General features: G+C 37.6%; 1 protein-coding gene across 1 annotated transcript in view; it reads left to right on the top strand.

Moving 5' to 3' along the window:
• Positions 1 to 14134, top strand: part of HEATR4 (HEAT repeat containing 4) — a 48993-nt gene that overhangs the window by 16438 nt on the left and 18421 nt on the right. The window contains exons 3-7 of the mRNA XM_087951646.1: positions 2817 to 3004; positions 4076 to 4213; positions 6458 to 6658; positions 7379 to 7525; positions 12381 to 12569. Of these exons, the coding sequence (XP_087807772.1) occupies positions 2817 to 3004; positions 4076 to 4213; positions 6458 to 6658; positions 7379 to 7525; positions 12381 to 12569 (863 nt within the window). The remainder of the gene's footprint in view (positions 1 to 2816; positions 3005 to 4075; positions 4214 to 6457; positions 6659 to 7378; positions 7526 to 12380; positions 12570 to 14134) is intronic.

Genomic DNA, 14134 nt, shown 5'->3' with positions numbered 1-14134 from the left:
AACTCTGGCAGGACAAGCCACTATATATATAAACAGGGAGCAAATGCAACACTCACCAGCACTGATGATGTTACCTAGTTAGGTAATGAAACATCTGCAAACAAACAACCAAGCTCAGGAGGCACCAAAGACTCCATGGATATTATTACATTTCCTCCTGATATAAATGTTTCTGTAAGGTGTGAATCTCAGCAAGTTCTGTAGAATTTACTTCCAATTAAGGATGCCTGGAATATACTAGACTGGTAGTTCTTGAGTTATGACCACAAGTGAGCCCAAAATTTATATTGCCAAGTGAAACATTAAGTGAGTTTGCCCCATTTTACGACTTTTCTTGCCATAGTTGTGAGTCACTGCATTTGTTAAATTAGTAACATAGTTGTTAAATGAATCTGGATTCCCCGTTGACTTTGCTAGTCAGAAGATCACAAAGCTGATTACATGACGCCTGGACATTACAACCGTCATAAATAGGAACCAGTTGCCAAGCACCTGAATTTTGATCATGCGGCTGCTACAATGCAATGGTTGTAAGTGTGAAAAATGGTCATAAGTTACTTTTTTCAGTGTTGTTATGAATTTGAATGGTCACTAAATGAACTGTTGCAAGTCAAGGACTGCCTATGTTGCTTTTATGATTAAATGGGTTGTTTTTCTGGCCCATTCTTTATATTTGAAAAAGGAAGGGACAACAACAAGGCAGTTTTATGAAAGATAATCAGGGTAGTAAAAAAGGCAAAGACAACACTAGTAAGATGATGAATCTGTAGCAAAACAAAAACCGTGAGAAGATTTTGAAAAGAACAAGTCCGGTGTCTTTTATTAAACTTTATTGAACAATCAAAATATCACCTCTCCACACCGTTCCCGCGTCTGAACTGGTACCCCCCAAATCCTCTCCTTTTATCTGCCCCACTATTCTTCCACCCACATCAGACTGGAGAACTGACAGGAGTAGGCCTCTTCTCCTTTCTGTGGGAAATGTTGGGAGAGCTGACACAGTAAAAGCTCACTTCCCATCCTCTTCTCCCACCCTGCATCTTTTGCCACTTGTAGGTTGGTAAGAAAAGTGGGAAAGATTTTTGGCACATGGAAAGCCTGAGTCTTCCACTGCTAGTAGACAAGTGACCCTGAAAACCAGCAACTGGGGACTTCTGGGGAGAATGTACACATAATGGCTTTAGATCAGGGGTCTCCAACCTTGGCAACTTTAAGACTTGTAGACTTCAACTCCCAGAATTCCTCAGCCAGCTAAACTGGCTGAGGAATTCTGGGAGTTGAAGTCCACAGGTCTTAAAGTTGCCACGGTTGGAGACCCCCCTGCTTTAGATAGTCAACAGAAGCAGAGCAGGACAGGTCCCTACCTCTAAGCTTTAGCTCAGAAAGCATCGTTACTTGCGTGCCCAGCTTGTGTTTCAGAGATAGGGGGGGAAAACCTTTTGCAATGGCGCAAGGAACTATAGATAAAGGTTGCCTCGGTGACTGCTGAGGAGAACATCGGAAGACAAAGCAAGGGGGAAATCCCTCAAAAGAAAATATCTCCAATGTACAGAAGAAAAATAACTATCTTTGTCTAGGTCTATATCTTCATGTTCTATGATACAATTAATTTTTAACCATTAAATCGGATCAATTAACACAATGAAACAAACAGGAAAACAGGGCTACATGTACTAGTTTGTATGCTTAACTTCTCAATATCTGTTAAACGGGGTTCCCAGAGGTACCCAATTGTTAGCATGGCTTTTTTAGACCACGATAAACAGATGTCTAGTTATCCATTAGACATGGAATAAAAACAAAAGAAAGAAATCCCCTCCAAACCATGAAAAAAAAACACAAAAAATGCATTTCTACCTGAAAACGATGGTTCTTCTTAAGTATGATTCTTCTTTTTGTATGAACTTGGCTACCACTAAGTTAATGACTGTTTAAAGGGTTGCCACATCTCTCTTTCCTTCTGACACAACATTGTCCAATTTTTCTCTTAGTAGTGTTTTTCCTCCTTCTGTTCTTTTCACTGCTGGTCCTCCCACAGCCTTACCTTTTGTTATGACAGCATCTGCCAGAGCATCTCTGCAGGTATGTAGATCTGAAGCCAGAAACCACTGAATGAACTGAGATTCTGATCTATCTATTGTAGAGGTTTAATTTAAATTCTTGCACAGATTAAGTGCTTTCTGGCTTCAGTTCTAGTACTGACCTGAACTCTTCCCTAAGAACTATTCAAATATTATGATTTATTACCTTATTTTATTTATAAATCTGCTTAATCATGAGTGATTCAAGGCACTGTATGAAGAGGATTAAAAGGCATAATTAGAGAATTTCGTGAGCATAAAACCTACTATAGTAAATAAGCTCCATTTGTGATTGACAGATCCCATTTCAGGGGTGGGATGCTACTGGTTTGGCCCGGTTCTATAGAACCAGTAGCACGGCACAGCTGAGGTTGAAAAAGCAGGAAAAAAGAGGATTTTCAAATTCTGTGCACCTGCGCACAGCGCTTGTCAGCTGTTCGGGCAGCACAGTTGATGTTTTGTTGCAAATGCTGTACATGTGCGCGCAGCCAAAATGCACTCTCACCGAAATGGTAGTAACACCGGTTGAATCCCACCCCTGTCAAATTTTCTTGGATAAATCACAAATTGCATTATTTTCTCCAACATGGCAATCTATAAAGGTCTATTACAATATATACTATAATTTCTATCCAGCTAACCAGCTTAGCGAATTGGTTACTCTTATTGATTTATTTCCATATCAGCCATGTTAACTTTCTTTCCACACAAATTATGTTCATTGAAAACTTCCAGGTTACCATCTTTTCATACAAAAGTGGTATGCGAGGATGATGTACTCTTTCACAATCAAACGGCAGAAAAAATATCAATGAAACATCTCAGGCTAGCGACTCCTGTTAAACGTCGTGAACGGCTGCATCTTAGGACTGGGAAACATTCATATGTGACTCAGAATGTCTTTGAACAAGAGCTTTATTTTGGTAAGTATCAGGGGAATGACTAAAGAGTTTTAACTTTATAGAGTGAAAGACTGGTTCCAAAATTAGTTCCACTATAAGCTTGCAGAAAATTCTACTCTGCCAAATCAAATCTTGTCTATCGAAAGATATGACAAATATTATACATTAAACATTTATTTGAATAAACATTTATTTAAATAGAACAATAGATGTTAAAAACAATGATGTCTTTATTTCGAGAGTTGTGCAACAGTCTGTTCTATCTGGAACTTTTTAATATTGCAGGTAGCAGTGGTGACAATAAGACTGAGGAGCCCTGGGGGTGCAGTGGTTAGAATGCATTATTGCAGGCTAACTCTGCCCACAGCCAGGAGTTTGATCCTGACAGGGCTCAAGGTTGATTTAGATTTCCATCTTTCCGAGGTCAATAAAATGAGGAGCCAGATTGTTGGGGGCAAGATGCTCACATTTTAAACCGTACAGAGAGTGCTGTAAAGTACTATGGCAGTGGTCCCCAACCTTTTTTATGCCACGGCCTGGTACCGGCATCAGCTGTGCGCCGCCATCTTGTTTTGATGAAAAAGTGCTTCCGGTGAGCTTTCTACCTGGAAAAGCTCACCGGAAGCACTTTTTCATCAAAACAAGATGGCGGCGCCCAGCAAACCAGCGGCCCGGTAGGATTTATTCCACGGACCGGTACCGGTCCGTGGACCGGTGGTTGGGGACCCCTGTACTATGGAGCGGTATATAAGTCTAAGTACTATTGCTATTTTCCTAACCCATGTTTGTGAGTTTCTCCAATGCATCTAGTTGGCCATTGAATGATACAAAATGCTAGACCAGATGAACTTTTGGCCTCATTCATTTGTCAGAAAATTGCCAGATTTTCATCTTCTCAAAGGACTCCAGAAATACTATAGACTCAGAGATCCTTAACCAGTAAAATTAGTGCCTAAACTTTGATTTGCACATAGGACCTTGTCTAAACAGTATAAGCTACTGTACCATGCTTATGGGATACAGAAAAGCATTCAACGTTTAGAAATAATGTTGCCAAGTTCCAATGGTTTTCTTCCTCCTGTATACTTTCAGGGTCAGCAAAGATTATTCATCAAAAAAACAAGAAGGATCGTATCATTCTGGATAATCATGATGAATATAACAAACATTTAGAACAATGCTACCCAAGATCTCCAGAAATCTGGAGCTTCAAATCACCAAAAAGGACATGTAAGAGTGGAGCACTGTGCTGATTTCTCCCCCACCCCCAATATTTTATTCACCATTCTCATTTGAGAGAGAAAAATTGCTTTCAAAATTATGTTAACATATCGAAATAATTGGATGAAAATTATCTTTTTTTTTTTTAAAGTGAAATTAAGAGGATAGATTTTCACACTTTCACATTTTTGTGTGTGTGGAAGAGTACTCCTATTTTTAACCTGATTTCTCAAAGAAATCAAGAAAATGAAGAAATGGTTTCTTCATGTAAATCCTACATGAAAAAAGGTCCCTTAACTGGAACTATGTAGGCTTGTAATGTTTTTTAATCACTTGCTTCCTTATTTTTAAAACATTTTTAATTTAAATTTGGTTTTTCAGGATTGTATCAGTCTAAGTTGTATTATTTCTCTTTCACACAATTTCTTAATCGTACTCTAACATAGCTTCTTGAAATTACAAGTAATCTTCGGTTAATGACCTGGATTCGAAGTTCTGATGCCTATCCCTCTTTGGTCATATGAACCATTTTGGGCACTTTATAATTGGCCTTCATTTATGGTTGTTTACAGAACCCCAGGGTCAAATGGATACACATTATGACACACCCCCAAACCAGTGTTTACTTCCGATTTGGGCAAAAACTGGTCCTGAACAATGGATTCTCCTAATTGTATAAGGTCTTCTGCTAAAGCAGGTGATTGGAGTAGAAGACTTCCAAGTTCTCTTCCAACCCTGTTTTTCTATGTTCTAATGACTGTGGTGTTCGCTTAACAACCATGGTATTGTCAGGATTCCGGCAGTTACCCCAATTAAATCATGAGTCTCAAGCCAAACTTCCAAAACTTCAAAAGGATTTATTAGGAGTTAACATGCCTGGGTGTAGCTGACTCTGAGACATAATTAATTGTCACCCTTGACCCTGGTTTTCCCCCACCCCCTGTGTGTACCATAATTCATATTCTCCAATGAGACACATCCATAGCCAAGAATTATCAATCATGTTCTCCAGTTAAAATTTTGCACAGCAGAAACTTCAGTCACCTAGTTACTGTCTTTGAAAACTATTTATGGAATGCACTTTTGGTTTCCAAGCTGCCACACTGCTCTTTCAAAACCCTTTCCCCGCCTCCCTCTAAAAAGACCATATAAATATTTTATGAGTTGACAGGTATTTTCTTAATGACTGCCACAGAGGAGTCCTAAAACAGAAGTCCTTCTGTTCTTCTATTAAATCAGGTGGAGTCATTGATGACCCTTTTTACAACTGGCATGACTTACGACTGAAAGTGTGGCCTCAATCACATCATAAGTCTACCTCTATCCAGGGAAAGATTTAGATATAACTGTTCTCCTTTAATCAAAGAAAACATCCTGATACAGATTAACTGTTTCCCATAGGGGAAAGAGGGATCAAAAAAAGTCAAGATGGCTGCAGCTATTCCACCGAAGCCCCACCCTTTACTTTTACAGGTGCCATGTAGTCTTACAGTCAGGGTGGGGCTATGATCACATCATGATTGCCTCTAGGTGCAATGCTGCTTGCCTCATGTTCTGGATCATGCTAATAGATAAAAGTCTTCAGCCCACAAATTGTGAAATAGCCTCCGCTGCCACCAACAGGAAAAAATTCTAGCTCTTCACAAAACTGAGTGTTGTTGTTTTTTGCCCATTCCATAGATAGGTGAAGGAAGAAAAACTTATATTTAATTATGTAAACAATTAAATTACATAAATAATTGAATTCATAATCAAATAAATAATAATTTAATTATGGAAACTCTTCCCTGGATTTCCAAAATGATTTTTCTGTGTAACTCCATCTGTTTGCCTGATTTGATCTATCAGAGATTCATTATTTATGGATTATTATGTAATTCACTTTCATCATTTGAACCCTTACACATGCAATTAAAATAACTCTCCATTTTTTCTTCTCTTTAATGCATCTGCTCCAGCATTCACAGCTAAAACAGATTGCTTTGTGTTCCATATGTCTTGACCACCCATATTCATTGAATTCCAATGTGTAAATAACATTTCTGTCCAGATATTACCTATTTGTTCTGAATAATACAAAAGCCATTGGGATAATTTAAATTTTTACCGTAATCATTCACTATTTAAAGCGAGCCAGGGGAAATCATATTTGCTGTTTAGACATTAATCTTTTTTTTCGTTCATCACTTTTGCAAACAAGAACTAATATGAATGAATTACTAACTAGCTTTCATTAAAATTGTTCTGAATCAGCTAAAAAAGTACAGAAGGGAATGATCCACTGGAAAACACTTCCCACTCTTATTGAAGATTTTTCCCAAATGGATGAAATACAGTCACCTGACCCAACTGGAAAAGAAAGAGATCTGTGCACTAAACAGGAAGAGAGCGTATCTGAAACTGTTCGCATCTGTAAGACAATGTTGGAACAATGGAAAGCTGCCTGGAAATTTGGTAAGTACATACTCTTATTTTAGTTCTGGCCTTAATTTGTTATAGCCCATTTAAGTTAATGGCCATTTTTCTCTTTTGACTGCTGCTATTAATAATTGTCGAATCCCCTCTAACCTGTTATGAACGAGTCACTTGAAATAAGTCATGGGAACACAAAGTGGAAAAAGATGTTGAAAATGAGAAGGTGAAGACTTTATGGGACTTTCGAATACAGGCAAATTGTCATTTAGAAAACAACACGCCAGATATCACAGTAGTCGAAAACAGAAATGTACAATTTATTGATATCGCGCTACCAGGAGACGCCACAGTCCAAAAAAAAAAGAACTGGAAAAAAATCATGAAATATTGCAACCTGGCCATCGAAACTGCGCGATTATGGATGAAACATGTAACAGTGATACCCATTGTCATTGGGGCACTTGGTACCAGGTCCAAGAGTTTTATAAAATATATCAAGAAATTGCAACTTCCTGCAAAAAAATGCACTACTCGGAACATTGTACATCTTAAGAAAGTACTTAGTTGATACCTAGGACACTGGCAGCAACCCGTTACAACCATTAGCACCAGTCAGTGGTATTTGTGATGCATTTTTAAATGTTCAGTTGACTGAGTTTCATGTTTAATGAATAAACTAATTAACAACAACAACAACAACAACAACAATAATCATCTCTCCAACATTTTTCTTATGGTATTTTTATATTTAACTTTCAGATCCTCATTGGAAGACAGCAACTATAGAAGGGATAATTGCAGACCTTGCTGATGTACATGTTCAAAATCGGATCAATGGTCTACTTGCCTGTGCCTCTGCTGTGCTTGAGCATCCCTGTAATGTCAAAAATGCAAGTCAGGAGTCAGGTACATGGGTCGGGTGGAAATTTCTATCATTTCACTTATATTTCTTGAGAATTACTAGATACTACAGCTGCTGGGATATAAACAGTAACTGATTCAAGGACTCTTATGTCTTCCTAGGCAAATTAGGTTGTAGTTCCATCCATTTATGCATAAGAGAAGGCTTAATTGAGTCTATTGGATGATACCATTGACTAGTAATTCAAGCAATCGTACAGAATACATATGAAGAGTGGTGCGGTGGCCTAGAGGTAGAGCTCTCGCCTCACAATCAGGAGGCTGTGAGTTGGATCCTAGGTAGAGGCAGATATTTCTCTCTCTGGGCACACTGAGAATATATCTGTTGAAAAAACTCCACATTGGCGACAGGAAGGGCATCTGGCCAGTAAACACTCAGCTCCATTCAGTTGCCCAGACCCCACCCCACAAGGGATTAAGGGGTCATTAAAAGAGGATGATACAGAATACATATGAAAACAGTTAGGTTTCTGTGTGCATTTCATACTACAGGTAGCCTTCGCCTTACAACAATTTGTTTAGTGACCGTTGAAAGTTACAATGGCACTGAAAAAAGTGACTTATGACTGATTTTCACACTTACAATCATTGTAGCATCCCCATAGTCACGTGATCAAAATTCAGCCGCTTGGGGGACTTCCGGCAACAGACAGAAATCCGCGATCGTGCAAGGTTTCTGTCTGGGCTCGCTGCTGGAGCGCCCCGAGCTGGCTGGTTTCGGGGCTAAGCCACCCCGTAGAGGTGGTGAAGAGGGGGGAGACCGCCAGCAGGGTTGAGGAGAGCCGCATCTCTCCTCCTCAGCTGGCCATTACTCCTTTTCCCGAAGGCAGTTGCAGCGGTGGTCAGAAATGGCCACCACAAAGGAGAACTCGACCAGAAAAGAATGTGCAGGAGGAAGATAAGAAGTGAAAGTTTTGGCTGACCGGGTTAAATTGTAAAAGCAACAACTAAGGTACCCTGGAATTTAAACTTACAAAAAATAACATCGCTCCCAAAGAAGAGTCGGAAGCAACGAAGGAAAGTGAAAAGGGAAAGGTTTGGCTTTCTTCTTCTTCTCTCTCCTTCCCTATACTGACAACTAAGACACTTAAATAAGAAATTGGAAAAATCCGCTTTGACATCAATAGGCAATTAAACTGAAAATAAACAAAATGCCAAAGGGATAATAAAGATTTCTGGACACTAAAAATTTTTTTTTCATAAGCAGAAAGGGAGAGAAAAAGAATAAGGGCAGGATCTGGAAGAGGGAGGAGACTGCCTGGAATTAAAAAGAATTACAGTAAAACTTCAACAAGACTTCTAAAAGATACATTTTAACTGAAACTTTGCAACTAAATAGTAACTCCAGGAAGAAAAAGTGAAAAAAAAAAAGAGCAAAAAAGAAACAGCTTGCGTGTATTTGGATTATTTGGTGATCTTTGGATTCTTGGTTATTATATTTGAATGACTAAAATGAATCAGGTGGTTGTTTAAAAATTTATACAATGGCACCACTTCCGGATGAATTGAAAATGGAACTTAAAAAGTACAAAGAAGATGCACAAGAAGGGAAGGGTTCTTTTGGCTTCATTTTTCAATTCTTAGAAATGGAGATTTGGAACTATGAGAAACAACAAGAAACGACTGCAAAACAAGAAGACTGGGACAAAGAAGAAGCCATCTTTAATGAACAAGCAATTTTATGTGGGGAAGAAAAAGGAAAGGGGGGAAAGATAATGGAGAATTTAAGACTTAAAAAACAACCAAAGAAAAGAAAAATAATTCAAAAATAAGTATAATACTGGAAAGCAACAGAAAAGGGGAATACAGAAGAGAGAAATAGAGGTAGAGAGACAAGGGGTAAAAAGGGAGAGAGAAGAAGAGAGGGAAGAAGGAAAGGAAAAGAAGTTACAAAGGACCAGAGCAAGATATAGAGAAACAGGACCTATTTAGAGATAATGGGTGAAAATCTAACTGAAAAAGGGATTCTGTAAAGGTACATAAGATTGTATTGTTATATTAGTAATAGAATAATTTTAGAAAATTGGAAACAACATATGATTAAAATGAGGGATAAAATAGTTAGTGTAATTTAGTGAAATGTTTGTGAATAAAATAAGTGAAATAAAATAAATGAGAAAATTGAATTAGGAAGGAACGGGAACGTTTTAATTAGTTAATGTTTTATAAAATATAAGTGAAGAGGGGGGAATTAACTATGGAAAGCTTATAATTGTTCCCATAGAAGTATGATATTTAATTGAAAAGTAATGTTAAAAATGTTAAGACTTTAATGAATATTAATATTAATGATAGAATTGAATTGGAATGGAATGTTGTTTTAATTATATACATTTATAATTTTTTCTTTTTTTAAGAATACAGTGTGTATTTTAAGAATGTACCAAGCAGAATCTGAATGGAAGTTATGTATTATATTGAATGTTACAACTTTAGAGAAAAGATATAAAGGCGTCATACTCCAATCAGTAACTACAGGAGAAATCTTGTTTAATGAGAAAAGATAATAGATAATTGAAACAGGACAGACAAAAAATATAAATACAATGATTTGAATTGAGATGAGATAATTAAAATAAAATTGAGAAAATTAAAAGAGGGGAGAAGCTATGCAGAAAATGTAAAATAGTAATAAGATATGGAATAGAATATAAAAATGAGCATGAACCTGAATTTGTGTCTGTACAAAGAAATGTAACCCGGGATTACGCTGCTTTCAAAAAAGATGTTTTATTCGTATTTTTTTCTCTTTGTGAAAACTCAGATAAAATTTACAAAAAAATAAAATAAATTCAGCCACTTGGCAACTCATATTTATTATGATGGTTGCAGAGTCCCGGGATCACATGATTCCCTTTTGCAACCTTCTGACAAGAAAAGTCAACGGAGAAGTCAGATTCACAGCCATCTCACTAACTTATCAATTGCAGTGATTCACTTAACAATTGTGGCAAGAAAGGTCAAAAAATGGGGCATAACTCTCTTAACAACTGATTTGCTTAGCAGCAGAAATGTTGGGCTCAGTTGTGGTCATAAGTCAAGGACTAACTGTACTTTTATATCAGGACAATGAAAGGAAATGCCTTTTATTGACCTAGTTTATATTTAATCTTAACCCTGAGATGAATCATTAAAGTAACCTAAATTAAATCAAATTAACCTGTTTTAAAATCTTGCAAAACTTTGCAAAATTTCAGCAAGTTCTTGTAAGATCTTCCAAATGATATTATGAGATTTTGCATAAGAACGGCAACATTTTATAAAATCTCATGCAAGAATGCTGAAATATTATGTGAATTCCTATAAAAAAATATTTTCTTGCATTAGATTTCATGAAATGTTAGGAGAGATTTATAGAGTCTTGCAAAATGAAGTAATGTCATAGGAATTTAAAGTAATGAAATAATGTCCGGAATTTAAAGAATGCTGAATTTTATATTGAACTATAATGAACTTAATTGTTTTTGTGAGTATGAATCAGCCTATTATACCTTGATGATTACAGTTTAAAAATCTTGGCTTATTGTTATAAGCAAGTACAGCCATTAAATCATACCAATGGGCTGTCTGCCCTAAAAGTTCCAGTATATAAAATTTGGGATTTAAAACAAATATGCTGGTAACTGACTTTGGATTTCTAACATTTTAAATATATATATATTTTATTACTGAACTACAAGAGTCACCTTCTAGGGAAAATGGGCAGCATAGAAATTTAATAAACCATAATAACGATGACCTGGCTCTGTCAACTAGCATGGGGATCCGATAATGATAGGCAACAATTGAGGTGGTTGGTCACTAGAGGGCGCTCCATCTGTTTGTTTGTTTTTTAAAATGTCTTTTTCACCTTGTCTATCTTTGTATGGATTTTATGAGTTTTATTTGTAAACTACTCAGAGTCTTAGATAGTGAGGTAATGATGCTATCCTCTTGCTCCACTGCTATTAATGCACATTAATGCCTTGGTAAGGCCACACTTGGAATACTGCATCCAGTTTTGCTCGCCACGATATAAAAAGACGTTGAGACTCTAGAAAGAGTGCAGAGAAGAGCAACCAGGATGATTAGGGGTTTAAAGGCTAAAACATATAAAGAACAGTTGCTGGAATTGGGTATATCTAGTTTAATGAAAAGAAGGACATGACATGATAGCTGTGTTCCAATATCTCAGGGGTTACCACAAGGAAGAGGGGGTCAATCTATTCTCCCAATTACCAGAAGGCAGGACAAGGAGCAATGGATGGAAACTAATCATGGAGAGAAGCAACCTAGAATTAAGGAGAAATTTCCTGACAGTTAGAACAATTAATCAGTGGAACAACTTGCCTCCAGAAGTTGTGAATGCTCCAACATTGGAAGTTTTTAAGAAAAGATTGGACAACCATTTGTCTGAAGTGGTATAGGGTTTCCTGCCTAAGCAGGAGGGTTGGACTAGAAGACCTCCAAGGTCCCTTCCAATTCTATTCTATTCTATTCTATTCTATTCTATTCTATTCTATTCTATTCTATTCTATTCTATTCTATTCTATTCTAATTTGAATTTGGGATACACATTCCAAAGCATAGCTAAGAAATACTTTAATGATCTTCAACGCACAATGACTCCATTTTATTTTTTAATTCTCTCCGTTACCTCTGAAGAGAATCATGCCCTTTGCAATACACATTTCAAAACCTTTCTGAAATCATTAGGAGGCAAAAAAAAAATCTTTAAAAAAAAACTACAAAACCTTCACAGCAATTTATTTATAAAACTGATGATTAATGTTTAACATACCCTAAGTATATCTTTAGAATCCGGCATTGTTTCATCATGCACATGTGATGATTTCCTCAGTAATAGGACTAGATGCTTTCACAAAGGACATAGAAATTAAAGATGTACCGGAAAAAATACAGCCCTTGCTGCAAAAAACTCTGTTTGACACGGATGCACACGTACGAATGGCAGCTGCAGTATGCTTCTATGCCATGTGGAAACCAAATCCAGAGGCACAGTCTATCATGAAGAAAGCTCTGATACATGGTTAGTAATTTTTTTTTTAATCTGTATAAATGTCAGTAATCCATAAAGCCATGATAATTGAGGGGTCCTTGGTGCTCTCTGAGTTTGGTTGTTTTCTTGAAGACGTTTTATTGCCTAAATTTGGTATCTTCATCAGTGCTAGTCTGATGAAGTTCAGGACAAGCACTGATGGCGTTACCTAGTTTGGGTAACGAAACATCTGCAAGAAAGTAACCAAGCTCAGAGAGCACCAAGAACCCCTCAGGTCAACCCTGAACTACAAATACTCTCCTTTATTGGCCATGATATATTTTTCTTCTCCAGCAAACAATATTTGGATATATGTTAAGATATGCAGGAACCATTATCTATTTTTAAGTTCAAAACAAGAGATTGCAGTCATATGCAATTCATGTATATGCCTCACTGACCTATAAGAAAGAGGAGGAGGTATTGCTGAATCTAATTTGCAAGATTGGTGTCAGGCCTACTGGGCAGACCAGGCCTGGAGATCAACTCCATGGGAAGGCTAACTCAACTTTGACTGAGATTGGCTGTGATACCTGAATCTTACAGGCTTGACTTTGAGTGTACCTTCTTCTCCTTCTTATACTCCAGTGAATCAAGAAGGGTCCACCCGAACGGCTTCTGAATGTTATCTCACTGTTCTGGACTTAAAAAGAAAAAAAAACTTGGCTCCCTTTTGCTTAAGTAATGGTTCCTGCATCTCTCTTGTAAGGTCATCTGCCTTACTCTGTACAGACTAGGACCCTCATCCAGCTAAAGGAGAAATGGGGACATGAATCACCTGCAAACCAATGCTGGGATTCAAAAACTTTTACTACCAGTTCTGTGGGAGTGGCTTGGTGGGCGTGGCAGGGGAAGGATACTGCAAAATCTCCATTCCCTCCTCATCCCACTAACCTGCTTTCCAGCTCCATTCTCCTGTGCAGGGCAACAAAAGAAGACCCAGCCGATCAGCTGGGACTCGGGAGGCAGAGAATAGGTGGGGACAGGGCCTCTCATAGGTGATATTTGCCGGTTCTCCGAACTACTCAAAATTTCTGTTACCAGCTCTCCAGAACTGGTCAGAACCTGCTGAATACCACCTCTGTCTCCAAGGTACCCTGTGCCTTTTGCATAATCATTAAGCCCCCTTCAAAAGCAACAGGATTGGTTAATTACATTGCTTTCTTTAGGAGTCGATCAAATGATGTACAGGTAGTTCTCGACTTACAACAATACATTTAGTGACCGTTTGAAGTTACAATGGCACTGGAAAAAGTGACTTAGGACCATTTTTCACATTGCAGCATCCCCGCGGTCACATGATCAAATTTTAGATGCTTGGCAACTTGACTCATTTACTCATTGAGGTCATGTGATCACCTTTTGTGACTTTCTGACAAGCAAAGTTAATGGGGAAGCCAGATTCACTTAACAATTAGTGTTACTAATTTAACAATTCAGTTAACCACTGTTAACATGTTGTGCTCAATTGTGGTCATGAGTCAAGGACTACTGTATTTTTATTCATATGTGTGTGTGTGTGTGTGTGTGTGTGTGTGTGTGTGTATGTATACATG

This window comes from Notechis scutatus, chromosome 1 (genome assembly GCF_049901735.1).
Source record: "Notechis scutatus isolate UNSWTSFEM ecotype Mainland chromosome 1, rNotScu1.2, whole genome shotgun sequence".
Classification (NCBI taxonomy): Eukaryota; Metazoa; Chordata; class Lepidosauria; order Squamata; family Elapidae; genus Notechis; species Notechis scutatus.
Note: the sequence above shows the minus strand (reverse complement) of the source record. Positions and strands in the feature narration are given on the sequence as shown.